Here is a 26,792-nt window from a genome sequence, read left to right on the forward strand (position 1 = left end):
CTTAAAAGAGTAGTTCACTTTAAAAAAAACTTTTGCTGATCATTTAATCACCCCCATGTCATCCAAGATATCCATGTCATTCTTTCTTCAGTTGAAAAGAAATTAAGGTTTTTGATGAAAACATTCCAGGATTTTTCTCCATATAATGCACTTTACTGGTAACCAAACGGTTCAAGGTCCAAAAGACAGTTTCAGTGCAAACTGTTCAAAGGGCTTTAAACGATTCCAGACGATGAATAAGGGTCTTATTAAAGGATTAGTTCACTTTTGAAAAAACTTTTGCTGATAATTTACTCACCCCCATGTCATCCAAGATGTCCATGTCTTTCTTTACTCAGTCGAAAAGAAATTTAGGTTTTTGATGAAAACATTCCAGGATTTTTCTCCATATAATGGACTTCAATGGGAACCGGATGGTTCAAGGTCCAAAAGATAGTGTTAATAACAGTTTTAGATGTTTTACGTTTACGTCGCCCGTGACCTTTTGAACGTAATTACGTAATACGTGACGTTGCAAACGCGCCTCACAGAATAGAGCAAGGCTAGCATTTGTCCTTAGAAAAGTTACATTTTTGGAATAAGTTTTGAAATAAGCGATCGTTTCGCATGATAAGACCCTTATTCATCGTCTGATATTGTTTAAAGACATTTGAAGCTGCATCTAAAACAGTTATTAACTGTCTTTTGGACCTTGAACCATCCGGTTCCCATTGAAGTCCATTATATGGAGAAAAATTCTGGAATGTTTTCATCAAAAACCTAAATTTCTTTTCGACTGGGGAAAGAAAGACATGGACATCTTGGATGACATGGGGGTGAGTAAATTATCAGCAAAAGTTTTTTCAAAAGTGAACTAATCCTTTAAGCGAAACGATCGCTCATTTAAAAACAAATAACAACAAAGTTTAAGTTTTATAAGCTCAAATGGTTGCCTTGCTCTGTTCTGTGATGCGCGTTCGTGACTCTCCTGTTCGAACTCGTTTATCAAAATGAACGAATCTTTTGTCGTGTCATTTGGTTCATTCAACGAGCGAAATGACTCGGGAAAAGATTTGTTTATTTTCGTTCATTCGTTCAAATATTACATTTTCATCACTACAACTACTAGTAGTGGTTAATTTCCTGCTCTGTTCCTCAGAATAATGATTGTATAACTCTGATGTCAAGAAATAAGAAAACAAAATAGGAATAAGAGGGAAAAAGCATACTCTGACAACACAGAAGATTTTTTTTTTTTTTGAAAAAGATAGTACACTTCGGTTATTTATGGCTACATTGCAGCTTGTTTTGTTCAGATCTGAGGAGCTCTTTGTTCTGCCTGCTCAGGTTCAGTTTCAGCTCTCTGTGTTGTTGATTTCAGAAGGCTGGCTTGGCAGACGCCTGTACATATTTATAAATGCAGAGAATTTGTGCGAAGAGAGAGACAATGAACTTTATTTTGACTGAAGAAAAGGAGTCTGTAGAATTGCTTTGACCTTTTATGTTTATAATTTGATAGATGGATGGATGGATAAAAACACATTTAAACAATTATACTGTACATTTAATTTTCTCTCCCTCTCTTTCTCTCCCTCAGGGTATCAGTAGTTTGTTTAGTTCCCTGAAGGTGGTTCGGCTGTTGCGTCTGGGCCGGGTGGCTCGTAAACTTGATCACTACATTGAGTATGGAGCTGCTGTTTTGGTTTTGCTGGTTTGTGTGTTTGGATTGGCGGCCCATTGGCTGGCCTGCATCTGGTACAGCATCGGAGACTATGAAGTCATTGACGAGGATCGTAACACAATACGTACGGACAGTTGGCTTTATATGCTGGGTGACACCATTGGGTCACCCTACCGCTTCAATGCCAGTGCGGGAAGATGGGAAGGCGGACCTACAAAAGATTCTGTCTACATCACGTCTCTGTACTTCACCATGACCAGCCTGACCAGTATTGGCTTTGGAAACATTGCTCCAACCACAGATGGGGAGAAGATCTTCGCCGTGGCCATGATGATGATCGGATGTGAGTTGAAAAGCTTTATATACTCCCCATAAACACCTGAGTGAAAAATACAGTGTTCATTTAAGACTATTCATCATATACGTAATGTGAGAACAAGGGATGGTGCTTGTAAGTATTAGGGATTTAGTTCTATGCACACACTTAAATCTAGAATAGATCTATTATGTTGAGACTTTTTAGGAATATTTGGCTACCATGCACAGAGATCCGTATTTCTTGAAGAGATACTAGGAAATGTGAGTGACTCATTGTGTCACTGTGAAAAGTACATATAAATACGCATTAGAACAACAATAATCCCTTAGATGCTGACCCAGCAAGCTTAATGGTGAGTCAGCTGCAAACACTTTTATATGGAACTTTGGGGCTATTTATTAAATATTTACTGGTTATTGTTTTACTGTTGGGCTGGTTTTATTTCACTGGTGTTGTTGTCAGCACTGTTGTGCTGTGATGATCAGTGCTTTTATTTTTACTAAATGCTGTTTGTTGCCATTGTAATTGACCGTTATTGAGGTTTATGAGTTAAGTGTTGATGGTCTGTGTATCTTTTTGAAAAAAGCATCGTTTTGTTGCAAGATATCCTTCCAAGTTGTAGGACAATTAAACAATGCATCATATTTAGCTATTTCTTGTTTTATATTTTTCGCCACTGTATGTTTTCTAGTTACTTGGGTCAAAAATCTTTGCTTCAGGTTGCCCTGATATGTTCCAATGTGAACTGATTTGTTTCTGATCACATTACCAATTAAAATCGGTTTGGATTGATTTGTGACTGCTTCTGCTGACTAAGACAGCTACCTTTGATTTGGTTCTGTTAGCAAACAAAGATTTGTTAGATGAGAGAAATAATGGAGTGTTGAATCTATAGACGACGCCTGTAGGGTCATCCACGGCGGGGCTCTCTTAGATCATCCTGCCATTGAGCTGTGATTCACCACTCAGAGGAAAATGATTCAGTTCCATTATATGTGCTATTAAACATGACCAGCTGCCAGTACGCTGTAATTTATATGGTAAAACTCCCTCAGGAGAGATTATCCGAGTAAACATTGCTGCTTTTTGAGCAAACAAACATAGCGAGGTTCAGGAACTAAATAGAAAGAGGTGCACGGGGTCTAGAATTTATGTACAAATTTAAATAATCAAAAGATATTTAAACTAATAAACAACACAATGTAGGACGAGGCTGTTTTGTTACATGAAAGGAAAAGGACCTATTCTACATTGATTTGTATATTTAATTGTCCATGCCCATTTCTCCTTTAGATTACTTTGGACATCATCTAATTTTCTTATCTCTAAAAACAATAATTATCAAATAACACAGTTAAATGTAATATTTTGCAAACCTCAAAATGAATAACATTTTCATAATGTTTTCATACCATTTGTCACTACATTTCATGCATAATATTACTGTACATGTTGAGATTCACTTTATAGGCATTTGGCATTCATGGCATTTATAATAATGATTTAATAATAATAACTGATAACTGATTTAAGTCTTTACTGTTTTATTTATTTATTTAGCCAAAATAGTATGTTTTTTTTATTCATTCATATTGGCCTGAATTGGCCTATTCTGTATCAGTGAATGCATAGAACATTTAATTCTGTTCTATTCTATTCTATTTATTTATTTATCTATTTAATCTATTTATTTATATTCTGGGAAATTGATTGTAAAATGTTAATGACTTAATCATGGACATCTCTTTTGTACAATAATGTGACATGAACCCATATCACATAATCACACATAAAGGAAATAAAAAAATACATATTAAATGTAAGTATATGAAGCTTTTGAGCTTAAGTATCAGTTCATGTTGCATTACATAATAGCCTATATGTTTTATGCTCGTTTAACAACAGTGTTAAAGGGACACTTCACCCATTCGCATTAAGCTTTGTATCTTTAGAAACCCAGTCATATTTTGAATGGCCATGGTTTATTCCCTTATTTTCCCCTGAGATGGGAAATCGTAATTTTGTGTCATGATAAGCAGGAAGTCACATTTCATTAAAAAGTGCAGAGACTACAAACATTAGCTCATTATTGTTCAAGGGTGTGGGACCCACTCACCCTACAGGCCTATTACAGATCAGTGGGTGGGACTTCACTTGTAGATACTGAATCAATATCAGCCATCTTGTTTGGAAGCTAAGCTAACAAGCGCTGTAGAGATAGGAAATATGATAATGATGGAAGAAACTAAACATGATATGGAAGAAGAGGATTTTGAAATTCTGCTGCTCGAATCCGATGTTCGTGGCTATCTTTACGAGCCGTAATATAGTAAAGAGCAGCTATGGCTGATGGAGGAACAGGAGGCGGCTGCCTGTCACGGTCGAGGAGCCCGGACCGGCTCGAGCTGGGCGGACTGCTGTGCATGTGCTCTCGCTGTGAACTACGAACACAGATAGAGTCCGTCAGCTGCAGAGAATTTCAACAACGGCAATTTCTCCTGAACGAAATCTCTGAATCAGACGAGCACACGGACGTTTGTGTTGTGATGTGAACCATCCTAGTTTTGCCTAACTGAACATCCAGGTATCATGCAGTAATTCACCATATAGAAATAAATACAAACAAGGAGTAATTCACTAATACGTTTGCCAATTTAACGTTAACAGGGTTCGTTGTTGTGGGAAGAAGGAGGCGGGAACCGGCGAACATTTAAACATTTTAATAGTAAAAAGAACAAATACAAAACAAAAGTATAAGCCAGCAGCCCCTTATTGACGACTGCTGTAATGTTACTCACAACAGAAACAAAACGCAACATAAAATCAGGCCTGTTTCTCTCTCGATCTGCCATCGTCACTCCTCATTTTATGCTTTCGCTCCTCCGTGAGAGATGTGAGACCGGTGCGTCTCTGTCTTTCATTATCACTCACGCCACCGGCTTTGCGCCGTCCTCTTACGTCCCTCGCCCTCGATCTTCCTGCTCGCCACAGCCAACTAACTAGAAATTTTGTGTGAAGTGAATTTCAAACTCTGGTGACAGCTAACGTTAGCCTTGTAGACGGAAGAGTGATTTCTCTGTTTGCGCTGTTCCGGATTAGTGGGTGTGGCTTGCGGAGCTGTGCAATGTGGTGCATTGTGGGAGTTGTTGTCTTACATAATACATACAAATGCGCCTTTCGGTTATTTTCTGTCTTTTCTCGGTCAAGGGCACCAAATTCAAAAATTCTTTTACATTTCGACTACATACAGTATATGATCCACTTTCAATAAAGATTAATGTTGAAATGCTCCTTTAATGTTCAACCGGCATCACAGCAGTTTGTTCTCAAACGCTTCAAGGTGATGTAAACTTACATGATTTTGTTCCATGAGCGCATTTCAGATTTCTAAAGCCTGCTGATGTTTCATCATGTTTATAGTGATGGCACGAAGAGTAAACACTTGATTGGAGCACCATTTTGCATCATTCTCAAGGGCTTTATTTCACAGTCTAGAGAAGTTGTGAGAGAAACGTGTCTCTTCTTTTGAAACAAAAACAGAAGTGCAGATGCTGATTTCATGGGTTGCTCGGGGAACAGAGCTGGCAGCAGGTGCTGGAATGCCTGTTTTGTTTCCATGGCAACCCATGGCTTGGGGCACTAGTTTAATGACCGATTGAAAATGTAAATCTGACTGAGACAGGCTAACAGGTAGAGAGATACATGCCTGGCTTGTTTTCTTCACATATAGTGTTTTGAAGATCGCCTGTGCATGTGCTGATGTACACGTGAGATGGGGAAAACCACATAGCAGCTTTCATCATTCTCCTGCTGGAGTTTTTGTCAGCTAATGACTTCATACATATTAGATATGCATTCATAAGGCACGCATAGGCAAATTCAGTATTTGTATTTTGTACAGTATTTGTGTTTTGCCATGTTTGATCGATTGCTTAACTTTCTCTCTTTAGCACCAGGCATTGATGTTCCTCACGTGTTTTTAGAATGCATGTGCACATGTTGTGATGTCACAAAAGTGCAAAGGCTTATGAATATTGATTAGGTTATGCACAAATCCTTGAACATGATGTTTTTTAATGTTTTGATAAATAGACTGTGATGTAAAGTATCAGGTCTTTTCAGACGGCTTGATCATTTCCAAGTCAAAAGTGAAATGTAAATCAAAACATTATGACAAAGTCATGGAAATCCAATAAGATACAGATTTCTCTAGCACATTCAGATCCTATGTTCTCACTGCAGTGTGATCTGATGGAGCTTTCATTATTGTTGACTGATTCAAGTGTTCAAATGAGATATTTTATTTGGAAAATTCAATCCATCTGACACGGAAAAGTGACAAGGTTTCTGATTCACCCGAACAATATATGAAGATGAAAACTGGCACAGAAAAATACAATAAAACTAAACTTAAAATATAAATGTGCACTACAATATGAATAATTTTCATTGTATCAATTTCACAAGCTGTCCAAGATTTCTAACCATCAGTGGCTGACCAAATAACAACTAATGCAAATACTGCCACATCTAGCATACACTTCTACAGCTGTTCACTATATGGATGATTAAAATGAGTTATAAAGACAACTCTCATTTAGGTGATCTATTTAGGTGGCCGTGGCCAGGGCCTAGTATGTGTGATGTCACAAAAGCCACCGCAAAAGGCTTGTTTTGAGACAATGCTTATAATTTATGGGGATTAATAAAAAGAGGAGTGGGTGTATTTTTACTATTATAGGGTGGTTGAGTACACACACTGCCTATACATTTATGTTCAAACACCATGTGAAAGTGGATTTTGCATTATAATAGGTTCCATTTAAATCTAAAACTAAATGAAGAAGAAGAAAAACACTTCAAACTTCAGCCAGATGAGTGACTTTGAGAGTTATGAGCTGATACAATTGGCCAGATTATTTGATGAACCTGATCCTCTGACACCATCACCATCAGAGTGAACAGAACGTGTCCGCCAGAAATGGGAAGCTAAAATGAGCCTGAACGGCTTATCCGTTCTTTATTGCCTAAGTGAATGTGAGCCTGTTTTCCAGTAGATTTGGTGCTTAATCAATTTAAATTGGCCAAATTCCCCAGCATCCTAACCTTTCAGCTGACAATGATACGGATTTACAGTGTTTGCAAATGTGAAACGGAAAGAGCTCCCTGCCATCACGTGGCCCAGCTTTGTAGGCAATGATGCAAGTTCAATTGGAAGCAGAGATGTCAAGATATTAAATATTCTGTCACATGTTCCTGTAATAGAGTCACGGCCAAAGGGAATCTTTTGACAAGGACCCGTTTCATCTGATCAGATACACTTTCTTCCCCTCTTCCACTCTGTCTTTCTTTCTCTCTGTCTGTTACCACTCGCTCATTCGCAGACATAAAAAAAAGAGCACAAACATAAGGGCTTTCAGATACCACTTTTAATCCTGGGTAAAGGACGCAATGTTAGAATGTTACAACTAAATGCTTAGCAACCAACAACTAATAGCGTTCCCTGATATTCACGTGCTTTGGACAATCACAGAAACAGCACGTTGTATAATCAGTAGTTTCAGCGTTCAAAGGGAAAAATGTCAAATAGTGGCTGAAAACGAAGAGATAGTGTTTCATTCTGACCTTCACAGTCTGAAAAGTCCATTCAGATTTTATTTTGAGGAGGACCTGATTTGTCACCACATCGAGGTAACCGGGTAAATCATGAGCAATGTGAAATGTGAAGCAACATAACCCAGGATTCCGTTTACCGGGGGTTTACAATGACCCAGGATTAACTATTTCAAGTGTGAAAAGCCCTATAGAACCTCAATAGTTAACACACAATAATGTTGCCAACAAAGATAGTATACATACATAGCCTACATACATATTATACAACATTTGATAGAAAACACTTATTAAGAAATTCAAAAAAGACAATAATTACCACTATAACCGCAGATGGCGGGTCAGTAGAGACCAGTGTACTCAACTGGTGCACACCAGTTAATAAACAGCACAATAAACCAGCATAAATAAACAATCCGGTACAAAAACACAGGGCTGTGGCTCTAATTAATGAGTTCAGTACCTAATGAGGATAATTGGTACTTCTCAACAAACAGATTAAATTATGTCATCAGTCATGGTAAGGATGCTGATTAGAAGGCGAGAGAGATCTGAATTGCGGTATTAGGCCAGAATTCTTGGGTTTCATTGGTGAGATGATTTCATTGATTGAATTAGTAATGAATGGGTTGATATGTTTGAATCATTGAGGAATAGATGAATATTAAAGCTGAATTTTAAAGTTTTTTAACATAAAATGCAGATGCAATTGTGAACTGTCTTTTCTATTACCTGTTTCTATCTTATCGTATGTAGCTGACCTACATTGTAAAAACAGTGCTGCATTAGTATTGATGATTGTGTGCAGCTGGCTGAAAATATGACTTGTGCTGGTTGTCATGACCCATGGAATGATGTATCTAGGCAAGGCAAGTTTATTTATAGCACATTTCATACTCTATGGCAATTAAAAGTGCTTTACATAGAGAGGAAATAATCAAAAAATAAAAGCAATGAGAATTCAAACAGTTATTCAAAAGCTTTGCATGATAGAAAGGAATTATAATAATCACACTATAGCAATTCGAGCTTTGCATAGAAAATAGACAAAGTAAAAGCAGTTATAAAAGAAATTAAAGGAGATAAATGATACAGTTATCAAATGAATTAGAGTAAAATGAATCAAAATAGTAAAAAGATCCGACGACACACCGGTGTATCTTATTTTGACTCTGAGATTTCCCCATGACGGTCAGTAGTATTCTTCTGTGGATTTTCAGTATCTAGTGTTGTAACATTACCAATAATACAAAGTAAAATTTGTTCTCTGTACCAGTTTCGGTACCATTAGAGTTTAATAATAAAAATATTAAATTAATGACAATTAATAATTAATATATAATATATTAGCTTTAAAGAAAAATATATAATGAAACAGTTACTCCAATATGAAAGTAGCTGCCTATCCGAGGGATTGACCGGACTGCAGAAAGGCTTGTATCGTTACATTTTTAAAATGTAAGAATCGACTTGCCACCAACATGTCGGGACTGTTGACAGCGTTTAATTTTCTACAGAGCCCTCTGAACTAAAACTTACCCTAAAACTTTAACACTACTCAATTGCTGTTATTCAAGAATTGGCATTTTCTTTAGAAATTTAGAAATCTTAATTTGAGAGATCATAAATTTGAGATTTTGATATGATTTACTTGAATATAAATTTTATTGATTGTTACTGTCAGTATTAGATATTTACTATTTAAATTGATTTGAATAAGGCTACACTATTGTGTAGTCAAAGTAAATGGGTAATAAAGAGAAAGAGAGGGGGAGAGATGGAGTGAAGAGCCCAAGTATAATGCTGGCAGTACAATTAATCACCTGCTCTAATCAAATTACACTAACACAGGCTTATCTCCTCCACCCCATGTTTTTCTTCACTCTACCATTACCCCTCTCTCTCAGTGGCTCAGCTCAAGCAGACAAACGAGATGTTTCATCTTTTACCAAAACTGTTGTGTGTCACGCAAAGACAATTGCCGCTGCACTTTTCTAATGAACAGAGCAGGTGTAAAAACATCAGAGCTGCAAAACTTTGAGAAAAATAGACGTTTCCACTAACGAGTTCTGCTTTACAGTACAGAATCCCCTAGGGTTTAGAGCTGATTTTTACTCTTCTTCTAATGCTGCCATGTTTTAAACTGAGCACACAGAAAGTACACGAGAACAAACACAGATTGTTTGATGGATTTAAATCTCCTTTATGAAGCCAAGGAAGATTAATGTGGTTCTGTACCTTATTGTTTCCACTCTAAATCACATGCCGTTTCCTAGTTTGAGCTGTTGTGTACTTCAGAAGGAACGGAATAACCCAAATGTGTCTATTTTTAGAAAATATGTTAAATTCATGAAACCTCAGCTTTAGCTGTGCTAAGGGGAACTAAAAATGAGAGTGTGAAAGAGAGGGGAGACAGAAAGTGGATTGAAGAATTTTAACGCGTCAGTCATATAGTTTTAGAGGCAGTTTACACACACACACAAAAAGAAAACTTTTTGTTCATTTTTTATTCTATTTTTTAAATAAGCTTCTGAAATTAGGTTTCAAAGTGCACGTTTTTCAAAGCAATACTGGTATTGTCAAAACAACAAACAACAAAAACATGATTTTTTTTTTTTTTTTTTGGAAACCGGTGACGTTCAGTCAATAGACCTTTTTTGCGCTGACATCACAACGGTGTTAGCTTGAGGCAAAACAAGGGGAAAACTTCAGGCAGCCAATACAAACCAGCACAGATTCGGATACGATAAGGAGCTTAAAATGTCATCTTGTTGTGTTGTTGGGTGCAAGAATCGACGGAGTACAGGCTCCTGTTTATTACTGTAATTATATTGCATTAAGTTTTCTAAATTATTGTGATTATTTGTTAATCATCTGTGATTTTATACTATGTTGGGATTGATTGTGACAAGACTTTTTGAAGAACCTGGTGGCACTGGCTTGGCAGAACTTCGAATCTACTGAGAGAACATCTAGTGAGTGAGCGTGTACGGGTTTCTGTTTCTGAAATTGACTTTTGCAAATAACCAATTGCGATGCTGGACAATGAGTGTCCTTACACATTAAGAAAAAAATCTGATTTTCTCCAGTCATTGTTACAAAACAAGCTAACAACTCTTGCTAACTAGCGTTAGTGAAGTGGCAAGAGGAATTGTTTCCACCAGAATACAATGAATACAAAGTTGTTAGTACATCGTTGTAGGTTAGTAACAGACTAAAGTCCAGTTTTGGGTGGAGCTTAGGGCACATCAACTGCAGTTTTAGAGATCCGGCTAACACTTGCCACTAGTTCAAGTGTACTAAGACTGTAAAGGCTAAAAAGGGAATTTCCATTTAGGAAAACAAACTGTCGATCGACCAACCTAAATAGGATGAGCCTTACTTAACTCTGTTTAATGTAATGCTACTCCAGTGAATGTGGGAAACCATGGCATGACCAAATCAAAGCTGCTATCGGGGACGTACCATTGGTCTGCCTATATCTGGTCTGCTAATATCCAGTAGTGGTTATGACCTCTGACTACAGCTAGTGTTGCTTTACTAAGCTAAATATTTGAGATAGAGCAAGCGTGAAGGCTGCCTTCTAAACAGCCAATTACCACTGTCTAGTGACCAAGACTGGTGAGTTTGTGATCATGGGCCCGCATAAAAATGAACAGCCGGTGTGAGGACCCTGTGCTAGTTTGGCACCCGAAAAAGAGCGAATACAATAAGAGTAAATGTGTTGCTAAACTATTAAATAAATGATGAATAGCCATTTGGCATTTGAGGTTGTAATAAAATGGAGTCAGATAAAAGTTGAATTGAAATTAAACTACTTTGCCACGCTGAAAAGAAACGTTGAGCCGATTGGATGGGCCTTACACTGTCATGAGAGCTGCTCAAGAAAATAGACAGTAAAAAAGACATTCATTTTTCTCTCTGCACTGAAAACTTTAAAGGGACATTTGTACTGTGCGTAAATATACAATTGATTCAATAAATTATAGATATAAACTTGATAGCACATTTAAAAAACTTCAGATATGAAATATATCCATGCGTTCAGGTCAGAGCATTCAGTCAAGAGCTGCCTAGACAATCCATGCAATCTCAAAGATCAAATCACTTTCTCTATCTCACTCACACGATTAAAGAGCGTACATCAGTTAATGTAAAGAGAGGGTGTGTAATAAGCTGCCTGGCTCACTTATTTGTTCATTTGTTAATGAACATTCATCTATCTCTGCAATGAAAAAAACAATGCGTGCGTGTGATTTGACAGGACAGTTCATCTTGAACCGTGAAAGCAGTTAAAAGTTGAACTTTTAGACTGCAGGGTGAACAAATGCCCACCCTGTGACCTCACGCATTGATACATCTGGACGTGTCTGTGTCCTATGTGTCGTGTCAGACAATCTAGAGTGTGCTCATGTTTTCAGTAGGAAAGTCGCTGTCAGCTCTGTTCCTCGTTCTTGTCAGCTTGGAGCCAAATCTGTCCCCAGATCAGCAAAGACTGTCACACTGCATATCTGTACATCACTGATTTCACACACATACACATACAAGATACAAGGGTCCCAGAAAACTGCAGCTGGGTAGTTGACAATACTAAAAACAATTGAACTTTTTTCAACATCTGCAATAGATGTCTAGATTGGATTCAGAACGATGATCAAGAGTGCCCTACCGTACAACAGCGGAGACATGGAAAGCTGGAAATTTCCATCAATGGCGCCGCAGTGAAGCGTTGTCTCATAAACAGGCTTGGGAGGGTTACTTTAAAAATGTATTCCGTTACATTTACAATTTCCTTCTTAAAAAAAGGATTCAGTAAAGTAATCCAAGTACCACAATATGAAAGTAATGTAACTGATTACTTTTGGATTACTTCAAGGACAGATATTTTTTAAAAAAACAACAACTTTTATTTATTAAGAATTTCACAGCTCTGAATAAATTATATGTAAAGCTAATTACCACCATATTAGTTCTGATACCAAATTGTCAACTTCATAAATAGGCCTGTATCAATTGCGAACATATTTTATTATTAGTCTTAAAATATCCATAACATAAAATCATTGTTGAGCCACAACATTGTCAACATACCATAGTTTGACTTGTACTGCGCTGATTTCTAAAGTGGCTGCGACTAGAGTCTTGAGCTCAAACATTGCTAAGAGAGAGCTTATGAATGGTCCAGACCAACCTTATGAAAGTGTGACTTACAGAAGATATACTTAGCGTACGAACGTGTTGGGAATCGTGCCATAAAGTTAGGAGAGAGGTTAAGGAATAGGTTAAGAACTACTTAGCGATACAAACATTTTGGGGAACCGGGCCTGATTGTTTGCTCTAATTTCAGCTTTTCTGATTCAAGGAAGTTCACCCAAAAATGTAAAAATTCTGTCATCGTTTACTCACCCTCATGTCATTCATAACCTGTATGCTGTTGTCATTTTCATGTTGCTGTGGAACACAAAAGGAGTATTTTGAGAAATCTTCACAAAGATATTTCTAACAAAACAACAAAAACACACTATAAAAAGTGGTCAATAATGCAGATCGAGTCAGTGAGCTGAACCTGAGAACCGAATTGGTCTGATACATGAATGAATTGAGCCAGTTGATTCAATATCACAAATTAGACAGAACGACTCATTCATGCGTCAGACTGATCCAGCTCTTCAGTTAATAGCTCACTGGAGGGGAAGATTATCAGACTTCAAAAAAAAAAATTGTTTCAATTTCTTTCTGTTTCTCATACAAAACTGTAAGAAGTTACTTCAAAAGATTTGGCATAGCATGAATGGTCTCTCCAAACTGTTATTGCACAGAAAGTGCTGCACAAAATATTCATAAAAAAAACAGGATACAGGTATGGTGGAATGACATGAGGATGGGTAAATGATAACAGAATTTTTATTTATATGTGAACTACCTTTAATATAACAGGGCTGTGTTTCCTGAGTTCATAAGACATGATTGTAGAGTAATGGCAGCTTATAATTCACATCTAAAGGTATTTAGGAGGGGATTCATACTCATGCACACACACACACCTAAGAGTCCCTACATGCGTAATTAGATTTTCTTCTGTGTGCAGAGCCATTACAGGCCGACTAATTCAGTTTAAAAGAGACAATCACTCGCCTTTATTGAATTTTCTCCTTTCTGTCCTGTGCTTTTACTCATTTACAATTCACTCTGTCACTTATCATCATCATTTCTGTCTCCCACTTTTCTGAAACTGGTAACTTTTGCAACATTTTTTTCCATGTAGCTTTTTTGCATGTCAGAACACACACACACACACACGCACTCTCTTTCTCTCTACCTTTCAAAAGTTTGGGGTCATTAAGTCTCTTATGCTGACAAAGACTGCATTTATTTGAACAAAATTCAGTAATACAGTAATATTGTGACATATAATTCCAATTTATAAACATTGTTTAATATATTTTAAAGCTGTTTTTTCACCAGCCATTACTTCAGTCAACAGTGTTGACTGGAAAATCCTTAAGAAATGTGGTGTTTCCAAAACCTTTCTCATTATTTTAAAACAACTGTGCTGCTTAATATTTTACTGGAAACCGTGAATGCATTTTCAAGATTCTTTGATAAATAGAAAGTTCAATGAACTCAATTTTATTTAAAACAGCCTCTATCACTTTTGATCTATTTGATGCGTTCTTGCTGAATACAAATATGAACTACATATTAATATCTATATTAAAGGCTATATATCAAATCTTTTCCATCTAAATAAATGAATAAGAAAAGTTATTAGAGGCTTCTTTTGATTTTCTTTTTTGCAATACATTTTTTCTATATCTATAAATAAATTATAAATGATTAAAAAAATACTGTAAATATTTTTAATATTTAATGTGGACTTTGACTTTTGAAAACCACTGTGTGTATATAATTAGAATTTTATTTATTCTGTGCCTCCTCTGTGCTGTCCCTTAATCCAAAAAGTTTATTTCTCCCTTTCTTATAGCTCTCCTCTACGCCACCATCTTCGGTAATGTGACGACTATCTTCCAGCAGATGTACGCCAACACTAACCGATATCACGAGATGCTTAACAGCGTGCGGGACTTCCTCAAGCTGTACCAGGTGCCCAAAGGCCTGAGCGAGAGAGTTATGGATTATATCGCATCCACCTGGTCCATGTCCCACGGTATTGACACTGAAAAGGTGAACACCCTGTATGCTCAACTTCAATTGGCCAGCATGCAACTCGGGACACCTCGGGACATGCAGCAGCCACCATCCTGTCTAATGTGTGTGTGTGTGTATGTGTTATTCGCTTCTGCTCTGTCTTGTGTGTGTGTGTGTCTGGCTAAGTATTTTTAAACATCAGTGTGATTCTTTAGCAAGATGCTTTTTCACGCTGTGTGTTTAGACTCGTCCTGTCGTTTCTACTCAAACCACAGGAGGGGAACAGCATGACTCTGTGGATATGAAGTCCCCGTTGGGTGGACATTGTCGGAATGCTCACACTGTCTCCTTCTCTCTCTTTCTCGTGATTTAGCCGTCTCATCACACACAGACTTGCACTGTCCTCCCCAGAGCCAGCCTCCATGTCTCAGTGACAACCACACGCAGAAAGGGAGATGCTCTGGAAAAGTGAGGTGCTGCTGGGAATGGCAGCTCAGGGACATATCACATGCTAATGCGCTCAGATGCACACATGCACACCGGCACTCGTCTTGTACCTCTGTCTCTCTATGTCAGCCTCACAGTATTCTTCATTGGCATGACAGTATTGCTATAAAACAATAGAGAAATGGATGCATTTAATCATACCCATAGGCGGTGCAAAAACTCCTGAATAAGGGATATTTCTGCCATCAGAGCAATGCATTCAAAAACAGCTGGAAGTTGAACTTCCTGTAACTTGATAACTGGGCTTATAAAAATGGAAAAATTCTAACAATCATTGTAAAAATAATAAAACAAGAAAAAAGATTTATCTTCCATGTATGTATTCATTTCAATCAACAACTCTCATACTTGTTTTAGCATGTAAATGGATTTGAAAATGTTAGTTTACTTGGTCTTGGTGGACTATTGGTGCGTTCATGTGCTATGGTAATTATGGTACAGTAAATACCAAAAGCCGACGTGGAAAATGCATGTGAACACCCCCTCATGTGGTATTTTCCACTGGGCAACTCGTAGCATATTTTGATGAGATAACCTTTGATCTTTTCAAAATGGCGGAGAGCACCGCGAGCGTCGTGAATGGTAAAAAAATTATATACTTTTCATTATCTAGAAAATATACAGCACATTATTTACCTTTTTAAATTTTTGACAAATCATTTTCTTGCTGTAGTTTTAGCTAAATAACAGGTCTGGATCTCCATCTTTTTACCACATTACAACAACAAAAGCACTTGAACGCAACACACTGGTAAATACCAGTTCACAAGTGGAAAATATCCTATTTTCCATAGCACGTGAAGGCACCATTAATCTGCTGCACACTCTACTGCTACAGAGAAAGTATGGACATGCTGCTGTGGGCGTGTTAGAAAAGTTGCTGCTGCATGAATAGGCATACATGAATCTCATAGCAGATCTAAACAGGTGGAGCTGGGGGAGGTAGAGGGTTTCAGAGTGCGTTGCAGGAACATCACAGTCAGGGTTTTATAATCAACTAGGTCCCAAGTCTAAGTTAGTTTTTAAGTTGTAGCTGAATAACCACTGAAGTCTTATATTTCTCTCTCTTATTACAGGTTTTGCAGATCTGTCCTAAAGACATGCGTGCTGATATATGCGTACACCTGAACCGGAAGGTTTTTAAAGAACATCCTGCTTTCCGTCTGGCCAGTGACGGCTGTTTGCGGGCCCTGGCCATGGAGTTCCAGACCATCCACTGCGCTCCAGGCGATCTTATTTACCACGCGGGCGAGAGCGTGGACAGCCTATGTTTTGTGGTGTCAGGGTCACTGGAGGTCATCCAAGATGACGAGGTGGTCGCCATTCTGGGTAAGAGAATATTGACTAGGTATGGATTTGATTATTTTCCTTGATATATTTTTAGCAAAGGCGCATTAATTATCTTTAGCACTTTGCACATCATGACATCATCCTTCTGTCCTGGGTTTAGTTTCCTATGGGAAGATTATTTGCATCCACGGAGCTTCTATGTGATCGTATATCTCCACCACACTGTGCCATCCCTCTCCCTTTAGTGTCTCCCCACATCCTGCACCCTGTATTCCTGTTTGATCAAGGTGTTTATGTTCACCTTCAACATTCATAGAACATAATAAAATCAAATGAAGAGGAAAAAAGTTTCAACTGTGAGTATATTGTGTGTTAAATAATACAAAATATGGCCTATGGTGATGATAAAAAATAACATTAAAAATTTATTTAAAAAGTACTTTAGCGAATTTATTCGCTAAAGTATGTTTTTAAGATCCTCTATAAGTATCAGTTCATCCTTGTCTGCCAGTAATTGAGTTGAAAGCATTCCAGCTTTCTTGCTGTAGACTTCTTATGTCTAAACATTTTCTTTGCCGCACAATGAACTGTGAGGATTTATTGCACTATAAACTTTAAATGCCTGTGTTTTTACAGGATTGCTTATACCTATAAACCTTTCTATAAACACTGTAAACTTCTCACATTTGCTCCATATTATTTCATTCATTCAATAAAATGACAAAAAATAAATAGAAATTGAGTAGTCATTATCCAAAAAATACTAATATTAATGTATGTATATATATATATATATATATATATATATATATATATATATATATATATATATATATATACTTTTCTTCTCAATTTTTTATTATTATTCCAGTAATTTGTCAAGTAAACAGTCAGTGATAAATTTAGGTTTGTAGGTGTGTGGTTTATAGGGTGCGAATTGTTGCATTATTCCAAATAAATAGATTATGATCCACAAATAAATGTAAAGAGTTTCATAAAAAATACAAAACTCAAAAATAAATGAGATTTGCGAATAAAAATATATTATTACAAATGTTTTTTTTTCCAGAAACACAACTCTGCCTGGAATTTATTTATGAACCGCTTTCTGTGCATTTGTAAATCTCCTCACGCATTTGTGAATCGGTCCCTGTTCATTTGTAAATCCCCTTTCTGCATTTGTGGATTTTGAAACACTTCTAGTGTCGAGGTGCAGACAAATACACAAGTAAGTGGACTCCACCCACCGTTTCCTCAAGCCAATCAGATAATGGCCACATTGAGCTGACCAATCATAGAACGTTCGCTACAACCAATCACGTTTGGTTGTATCAATGAATCATCTGCATTGGCTCAAATGTGAAGTGAAAGGCAAAGATCCATAATATTGCTACAGTAAAATATGTTTAAAATTTGGATTTCGTAAGAGTTAGACCATTAGACTGTGTATCAAGCCAAGACACATTTCTCACATCTCATTTTATTTATTTGTGAGTTTTATATTATTTTTTTTAAACTCTTTACATGTATTTGTGGAGCTTAATCTATTTATTTGTGAATAATGCAACAATTCTCAACCCATAGTGGTTTGCTGCAACATATGATTCATTCCAAACATCTACAATTTTCTGATGTCATAAATATATGAATATGATAAATATATGAAAGGGACATTTTACCCAAAAAAGAAAATCCTACCATGCCTTTTTTATTTATTTACGCCTATGTCATTCCAAACCTGTATTTCTTACTTCTGTGGAGAACAACATATGATTTAAGTAATTATACACAAACTCTTATATACTGGCATTCAAAAGTTTGGGATCAGTATTTTTTTTTACGTTTTTGAAAGAAGTCTCTTATACTCACCAAGATTATAAAACTATTTAATAATAATTATATTTTTACACATTTAAAATAACCTTTTTGTATTATAATATATTTTAAAATATGATGTATTCCTGTGATAGCAAAGCTGAATTTTCAGCATCATTAATTATTTTTACCATAATATTTTTTTTTTTAAATCTTTGATAAATAAAAAGTGACATTTAAAATATAAATTTAGTGTATCAAGATGCATCATAGATGTCAAATAGATGTCCATTGATTCTTGATGTTTTGAAACCAAATGTGACACTCTAGATCTCTCTCTCTGCTAGCAGGAAGGAATCTGTATCCTAGAACATTTACTAAGACAACCGTAAATAATTTATCTGAGTGGACATTTTGGCTCTGTAACTCCAACTTAACCTAGATGTGAGTAGACAGAGATGGATGGACAAGACTTTTGTGCATTTGTTCATTTCAGTTATGAAATGAGGGAATGTGTCTCATCATCATTTCTCCTCTGTCAGACATGCTCATGATATGTACCACTATGGGTTGACCAATCATCATAAAGCGTGTTTGCGTGTGTAAAAGAATGCTGCCTTGCCATGATATTGTTGTGAATGAGAATTTACCAGTGCTTTCGACTGCTTAAATCTTCTGATCTGACGTGTTGGTGGCGTTTCACATAAGTTGAATTACACACGCAAAAAAACCCAGAAAACATGATCTGATCTAAGACAGAATATGAGGAAAGAAAAAAATCAAAAAGACCATTTGCAGTATTTTCTCTTTTTTGCTGCAAAAAAATTATTGATAGAAAAAAAGTAAACAAGTTTAGGTGAAATGCCTTGAAACAACATAAAAATCAAGATATTTACTGAAAACAAGTCATAATACACTACCTTTCAAAGGTTTGTGTTTGATTTTCTAATGTTTTTGAAAGAGGTTTCTTGTGCAACATTTAGGCTACATTTATTGGATTAAAATACAGTAAAACAGTAATATTGTGAAAAAATATTGCAAAATAACTGTTATCTATAAAATGTAATTTATTTATGTGATAGATTTGTAAAAAAAAAAAAACAGAAAATCTTTTTTAAAATTATAATTTTTTTTTTTACTGGCAACCAACCCTCCTTATAAAAAAAAACTTTACTGACGCTGAACATTTGAATGCTATTGTACAATAAGCCAGGTACAATAAACAATAAAAGTACAATAAACTAGGACAACAGAACAAATACACTGATTAAAAAATGTGATTTTTTTGCTATTCAGTTTAAATAAAGAGGTCCATGTACAATAATATATTATTACCTCTTTATTACTTGGAATAAACACAGTATCAATCTGGCAGTTATTTATACAGCCACAGTCCTCTATAAATGTATTAATCAGGTCTGTGTTTCCCAAAAGCATCGTAAGCCTCAGTATAGGCCTAACCATTGCCGCCAATGGTCTCTAACATCAACGAGAAACGCAGACCAGGCCTGTATATGTGTGTAAGAAAGTGTCTGTATATCTCTGCAGGTAAAGGTGATGTGTTTGGGGATGTGTTCTGGAAGGAGGTGACTCTAGCTCAGGCGTGCGCAAATGTGAGAGCGCTAACATACTGTGACCTGCACGTGATCAAACGGGACGCGCTTCAGAAAGTCCTGGAGTTCTACACCGCCTTCTCCAACCACTTCTCACGAAATCTCCTGCTTACGTACAACCTGCGCAAACGGGTAAGTGAATGCTGTCTACCATTCTCTTTCCCTCCCAGTACTTTTTCCAATGTCTACTGGCCCATGTCAGACCACATCTGCAAGCAGAATTTCTCGGGACCCACATTACAGGTTACTGCATTCAAACTTCACTGCACACACCGCATGAGCACAGCTGGAAGTAGATTGTAGCACGCTAAACTCATGGGAAAATATAAATACAGATCTCTAAAGCTATTTATATAATCACTTACTACAGTGACAGACACTTTCTATTTAGTAAATAAGAGTAAATCCAGATGATTTAAGCAGTTTATAGCTACACTATCTATTCTGTGTAGGTTAATCACCATATAGATGTAAATGTATCCCTCCTCCTCGTGTAAATTATAAAAGTTCCTACATTTTTTTTGTACATTTATGGGTGTCACAATAAAGAGCTAAAATATATATATTAATATTGACCTAATACTACATATACAATAATATTGTGAATAACCAATTGCCAATAATTCATTTCATGTTGATATTGAGTTGATACTACATATTATAATACTGCAAATAATTCAGCACCAACTGGCTGATACTCCAACATAGTAAGTGGTAGTATTGCAACTTAATGCTGGTTGCCAATGGTCTTAAAAGGGGAAAAAGAGAAGATGACGCCATGCTTACGTAGCTACTACTGCCAAACAAACCCATGTTGGAGACGACAGACCAAAGCATTAATCTCAACACTAGTATTAGTGTAGAAACTAATGCTTTGTCTTTGACAGAAAAATAGAGAAAAATTCTGATCAGAAACACAAACAACTCTAAACTGACTTGTTAAATTGCCAGAAATGACTGAGGAGGATTAAGGGATTAAAGGACATCAGTTTTTTTCTAAACCCTGTTGTTCTTTTATTTATATGGGCTTTAATATAGAAGTGCCAGGAAACAATAGGCTAGGATTGGGAAAAATAAAATCGGGGATCGTCCTCTTATGCTGTACTAACTAGAAAACTCAAACCACCTGCCTGGCCACATCCCTGATTGTCCCCATTGTTTTGACTGTTTAAAGGCAAACATTGAACTTTATTACGATTTTATCACATCAAATCCTGTTCAAAATAACTGCAACACTCTGTAAAACCAGATGTAGTTGTTATCTTACCCATAAATTCCTTCCCAGTTCCACTTAAAGACAGTAAAATAAAAGACTGTCAGTATGATAAAATGGCCCTCAGTGTGTCTAAGTTTTGGATCTCTGCCTGAGTTTCTGTTTCTCAGTGGAACTGGGTCTAAGGAGGAGACTAATAATAGCTCAGAGAGGATCTGCCTCTTTATTGGAACGGCTTATGGTGTATAGTTATATTTATCCATACGTGTTAAATATATCATATACTTCAGCAAACGCATTCATATTGGAGCTGGAGAACCAAATTCATCTGCTGCATAAATATAGACTACTGTTAAGCATCTTTTAAACAATAATGGTACTGATAAGAGCTTCGGTGAATAGTATCTCTGTCGAGCTCTTCACGCCTACACTTGTTTGTAATTGGACTTTTGTCAAAATTGCATCACTTGTTCAAAAAATAGCTGGATCGTTGTCTTAGTGCAATATGGATTTTCTAGCGCTTTAATGCTGTTTTCTTAAACAATACATTGAAATATGAAAACACAAAATGTGGCGATATTAATGCCTCTCTGAAACCATTGCCAAATGGTAGCCTTTAATTAGCTCATGCCTCCATGAATTAGTCATGATGTTTACTGTTTGATTGTGACCCAGATAGGAAAAAAACTTGTTATACATGGAAAAATATGTCACAGGAAGACTACATATGTTATATTTCTGGACACTTTCTATATTCACCAATAGACTTATACAGTGGTCAAATAGGCAATTTTGGCCTAGATACAACAGCAGCAGTGATTACACAGTACACATTGAAGTCTATTTGTGATTATGGGACTGTGTTCTCACTTTTAATGTATGCATAAATCCTCATAATCCTCAACTCCCAAAATGCAGTGATGAGACAAGTCACTTCTTTCAAAGCCCTACAGAAATATTCTTAGGTTCAATTAAAGCTCAAAATAAGCTCTATCAGCAACATTTGTATGAGGTTAAATACCACAATGAACAGTTTTTATAGCTGTCAAAAAAAAAAAAAAAAACAGTGGCACAGTAGACTTTTTTTAACTAAGGCATAAAACAATTTAACATATTCTGTCATACCTCGACTGTCACGAGTAGTTATTTCAGTCAAAGTTGCTCTTCTATCAGCTTGAATCAGTCGGCCCATTCTCCTCTGACCTCTAGCATCAACAAGGCATTTTCACCCACAGGACTGCTGCATTCTGGATGTTTTTCCCTTTTCACACCATTCTTTGTAAACCCACAAAGGAAATACTCAATATTTTTGTGAAATACTCAGACCGGCTCCAATAACCATGCCACGCTCAAAATTGCTTAAATCGCCTTTCTTTCCCATTCTGACATTCAGTTTAGAGTTCAGGAGATTGTCTTGACCAGGACCAAACCCCTAAATACATTGAAGCAACGGCCATATGATTGGTGAATTAGATAATTGCATTAATGAGAAATTGAATCGGTGTTCCTAATAAGCCTAATAATATTCAAATAAAAAACTTAAGTATTCCTTTAAATTTTTACTTGAGTAAAAGCACAAAATATAACTAATTTTACTAATTATTCCCATTTTATATATGTAGTATTTTGTTTAGGTGAATTAAAAATAGTATATCATTTATCAAAAGTAAAAGTAATGATCAATAGATCGTTTATTATTTTTGTGCAGTCATAAATAACCTACTTAGCTCTAATTAGATTTCATTTTCTCTTTATTTGAAAGGGGACCGTGTACATTAATCAACTTTAAAACAATGTGAATGTCCCAGAGTTAGCTCAAAAGTGCTAATTTTCATCGGTAGTCCCCCAGCCGGATGTAAAAATGGCAACCTTAAAGGGATACTTCACCTCTGGAAAGATGAATGTGTATTTAAAATGGGTCATTTATGTAGAAGAAAGGTAAAATTATTTTTGAATTTGGAGCTTCCTAGACTGAGAAAAGCCAGAAAATGTATTTTTGGCTTATGTGGATGAAAGACAACAACTCCCACAATGCACTTGCTTCGCTGCCCTACGAGGCGTGGCCTCAAGTTTAATAAAATTAACAGTACAAATTCTTGAAAATTGTACATTAACAAAGTTACTGTCCACCACTGTTATCTTAACTTGTAATTTTTACTTTGAGAAAAATAAAAATTAGAAATCAGTATCGTCACAAACATTGTTTGTACTAAAACATCTGCAGGTCTTAAATAAGGGTAAACGGAAAATACATGCTGAGACAGTAACATACTGTACAGTACATCTGTCTTTAGTCACAGTTGCATAAATAACTGCTTAAATGGTCCATCCAATTTGCTTCTGCATGTTTGTGGTTGCCAAGGTAACGCTGCAAAACCCTCTTCATCTCGATGCAGCTAGTTTTGATTAAAGTTACAGTTTATGAAGCTGTAATGCCTAAAACGTTCATGCACACTGCACACACAACTGTAAAGGCATTCACACCCTTCGACGCGCATTAAAATGCGTGTTTGCTACTGCAGTTGAATTGCTGTCAAAAATCATGAGTGGTAAAATGTCAGTTGTATATCACTGGTTTAACACTGCCATTTACTCAATATGTCCCTTCATGACCCTGCGATCCATGTGTGTGTGTGTGTGTTTGGCAGGTGTGAGTGAATCAGTCGTTGCTGAGGGATCAGATTCTGTGAGGTTGTGATGAGTGTGGTAAATCTGATCAGATCAGTGACATAAAACCAGTCAGTCAGCATGAAGCACACAGAAGCACAAGATACGCAGGGGTGAATTCACTTCACAGCAGGATTTCGGCACAAAAACCTTCAGCTTATTTACAAACCAAGAAACCGTATCATTAACAAGCATCAGTCTTTTCATTCTGTTTTCCAAATAGAGTAATTTACCCTTTCTGAACATCATTTCAAAACACTGAGCCATATTAATATTAGTAAACTGAAATATCTTCTAAGTGCTGATAAAAAAATAAACATCCATTTGAGGTTAATATGTCAGAGCTATAGAGTGCCGAAGTGATGACGTCACTTTGTAGGACAACTCGGAAGCTAGCGGCGCATGGGTTCCCTCAGTCAAAAAGCAATGCATTTTCCCCATAGACTTTTGGAAAATCGCAAAAAATAAGATCTGTGTTCAACAAAGAGTTGTGACCCTTCCACATTTAGTCTAGCAAGATAACTTTACAAGTTAATCCAAAATGTATACATTTTGAAGCCTATATAAAGATTTTAAAAAACACAATCAGACACAAAGTTTAAAAAAACACAAGCAGGTTATAACTGTGTGTCCTACATCATAGATCAAAACGTGAAAATATTTAGCTTTGTTCACCACAGACCTTATTTCAGGCGATTTAGCAAAAAACCCATTCAAAAATCCCATAGGCTTTAGAGCGAGGGAACCGTAGTGCTAAAATGCTAACTCACTTCCGCGTTTTGGCCTACAGAGTGACGTCGTAACTTCGGCACTCTATTAACTATAACTAAAAATATTGCTATATACGTGAGAGGTCGTGAGGTGTCTTGTTAACCTCACAACCTCTGACATATATAGCAATTGTAAGTCGCTTTGGATAAAAGCGTCAGCTAAATGAATAAATGTAGGTAAAAGTACACAAGGATAGTGTGCAGTTGAGGTAGAGAAAATAAGATAGGTGTGCGTATGCTTTTTTTTCATAGTTTTACAGTGTTATGGGATTTTTTCTGCTTCGATGTGCACACAGCCAGCTTTTAGTTTGAATTATAAAACAGTGGAGATGTGAGTGCTCCCTCTCGCCTACTGTCTCTTTCTGTCCCCTCCCTTTTACCGTTCTATCCCCAGACTAACACCTCCAACATCACACACACATTTTGAAATCTTTGAGAGTTGGTGAATGAGTTTCCCTGTTTGATGATGATATATTTCGAGAAGAAAAGCAAACGCAGAATACACACGAGGGCCGTGTGTGCGCAGGAGTGCGAGGGACGCGTGGCAACAGAAGGATTCTAACAATACACCATTAGGAATCTACTGTAGGTGCGAGCACATACTACCATCCTCCTCCTCGTACACGCAGACACACGCACCTTTGTGTAATGCTGCAGCTTTTGTTATGTAATCCCTCTCTGCATGTCTGTCCTTTTTCTGCCTCGTATATCCTTCAAGGGCGATGGTTTACAAAACACCAGAAACAATGACAGGCCCCCAAAGTGCTGACAGGCTCAGTATCCACTCTAGCAGTATTTTGAGGAGTATTTTTGACAATATTTCAAATACAATTTATAGAAAATAGTTTGGACTCTTCCTTCAGTTTGTAAAAATTAAGTAAACGATGTGTTTACAAGGGTACATTTACAATGGAAGTCTATGGGACATTAGAACCAGATGATTTGAAAGCACAAATATGAAGCAACAGTCAAACTATTTGTCATTTTGAGATATATATTTTTCATAAGTGGATATGACTGGTGCCATTTGTGAGGATGAAGTTTGCTACATATGCAGACTCTTATATTTTTAACGTTTATTTGAGCCCAAATGACTTTTTTTGTTTCTAAAAAGGAAATATTTTGAAGAATGTTTCAACTATTTTTGTCTATACCGTGTGAAAGTCAATGTGGTCCAAATGAACACTGGTTGCATACATGGCTTTCATAACATTTTGTGTCAGTTCAAAAAGCAGATTGGTCTACTTTGAATCGAAAAGTTAGACCTATTACCTCTTGGTTAACTGCTAGTTGGCTAGACACAGTCTTAACATAGTGACTATGTTTATACAACTGGCCACTGGACTCATTTTATGGACAAACAACAACAACAACAAAAACCCTTATTCTAGTGTGACAGATATGGTATGAATGTTTGTGCTAATGCTGTCTAAAAGCGCATGTAGATACTGTGCCTCAGAAATATAAATGATGGCTATAAGGGTGGATTTATTTCCGGATAGTGGAATGGCCTGTGTGTGTCTGTGTCCAGGATAGGAATGGCTGAATGGGAGGGCAGCGGTCTGGTCATTACTGTCCATCATCTCTGTAACGCAAAGAGAAGCAAAACCCTTGACGTCATTCAGAAATGCAATCTACTGAGGCTGTCTATTTGGCTGATATTTTTTTAGTTCTCTCATTCTCGCCTGGATTCTCAGAGGGAGCGGCAGAGTTATATTTCTCCACCTATACTGCCAAACATTATTAGTTATTTAGAGTTCAATTACAAAAAAAAAAATACATTCAGCTGGAAAGTGTCAATATGACAAATCTGAGCAAGCATATTAAAGCCCAAATGAAACAATTTTATGTGAGACATAATGGGAAAATGCCTAATACGCTCTGTTTCTCCCACTAATACACATCGCATAAGGACCATTTTAGGGTCCCTAAACTCAAGAATGGGAAAGAATGTGATTTTGTGCATTTTTTTTGCCATGGTCGATTTTGTTCCCACCGCTTTATGAAATTGCTTGTGGCTACTGCTATGTATCTAATAAAGGGGAACACTTTCCAATTGTTCTTTTCTGATGCTGGAATTTGTCATTTTTAATGTTTGACCGAGTTATCGTTTTGGAAAGTGACAGCAGCAATGTTCCCTCCCACACACAGCACTCAGACATGCCCTCAACCTCTC

The 26,792-nt window shown here is 36.6% G+C and overlaps 1 protein-coding gene across 3 annotated transcripts in view; it reads left to right on the forward strand.

Moving 5' to 3' along the window:
• The window catches only part of kcnh1a (potassium voltage-gated channel, subfamily H (eag-related), member 1a), a 50,033-nt gene that overhangs the window by 13,589 nt on the left and 9,652 nt on the right, over nucleotides 1-26,792 (forward strand). For all 3 annotated transcript variants that reach the window (XM_039693568.2, XM_039693628.2, XM_039693789.2), the window contains 4 exons: nucleotides 1,577-2,003; nucleotides 14,578-14,777; nucleotides 16,325-16,577; nucleotides 19,902-20,098. In XM_039693568.2, coding sequence (XP_039549502.1) covers nucleotides 1,577-2,003; nucleotides 14,578-14,777; nucleotides 16,325-16,577; nucleotides 19,902-20,098 — 1,077 coding nt within the window. The remainder of the gene's footprint in view (nucleotides 1-1,576; nucleotides 2,004-14,577; nucleotides 14,778-16,324; nucleotides 16,578-19,901; nucleotides 20,099-26,792) is intronic.

The sequence above is a fragment of the Pimephales promelas genome, chromosome 15 (assembly GCF_988280905.1).
Source record: "Pimephales promelas chromosome 15, fPimPro1.hap1.1, whole genome shotgun sequence".
In the NCBI taxonomy this organism is placed as follows: domain Eukaryota; kingdom Metazoa; phylum Chordata; class Actinopteri; order Cypriniformes; family Leuciscidae; genus Pimephales; species Pimephales promelas.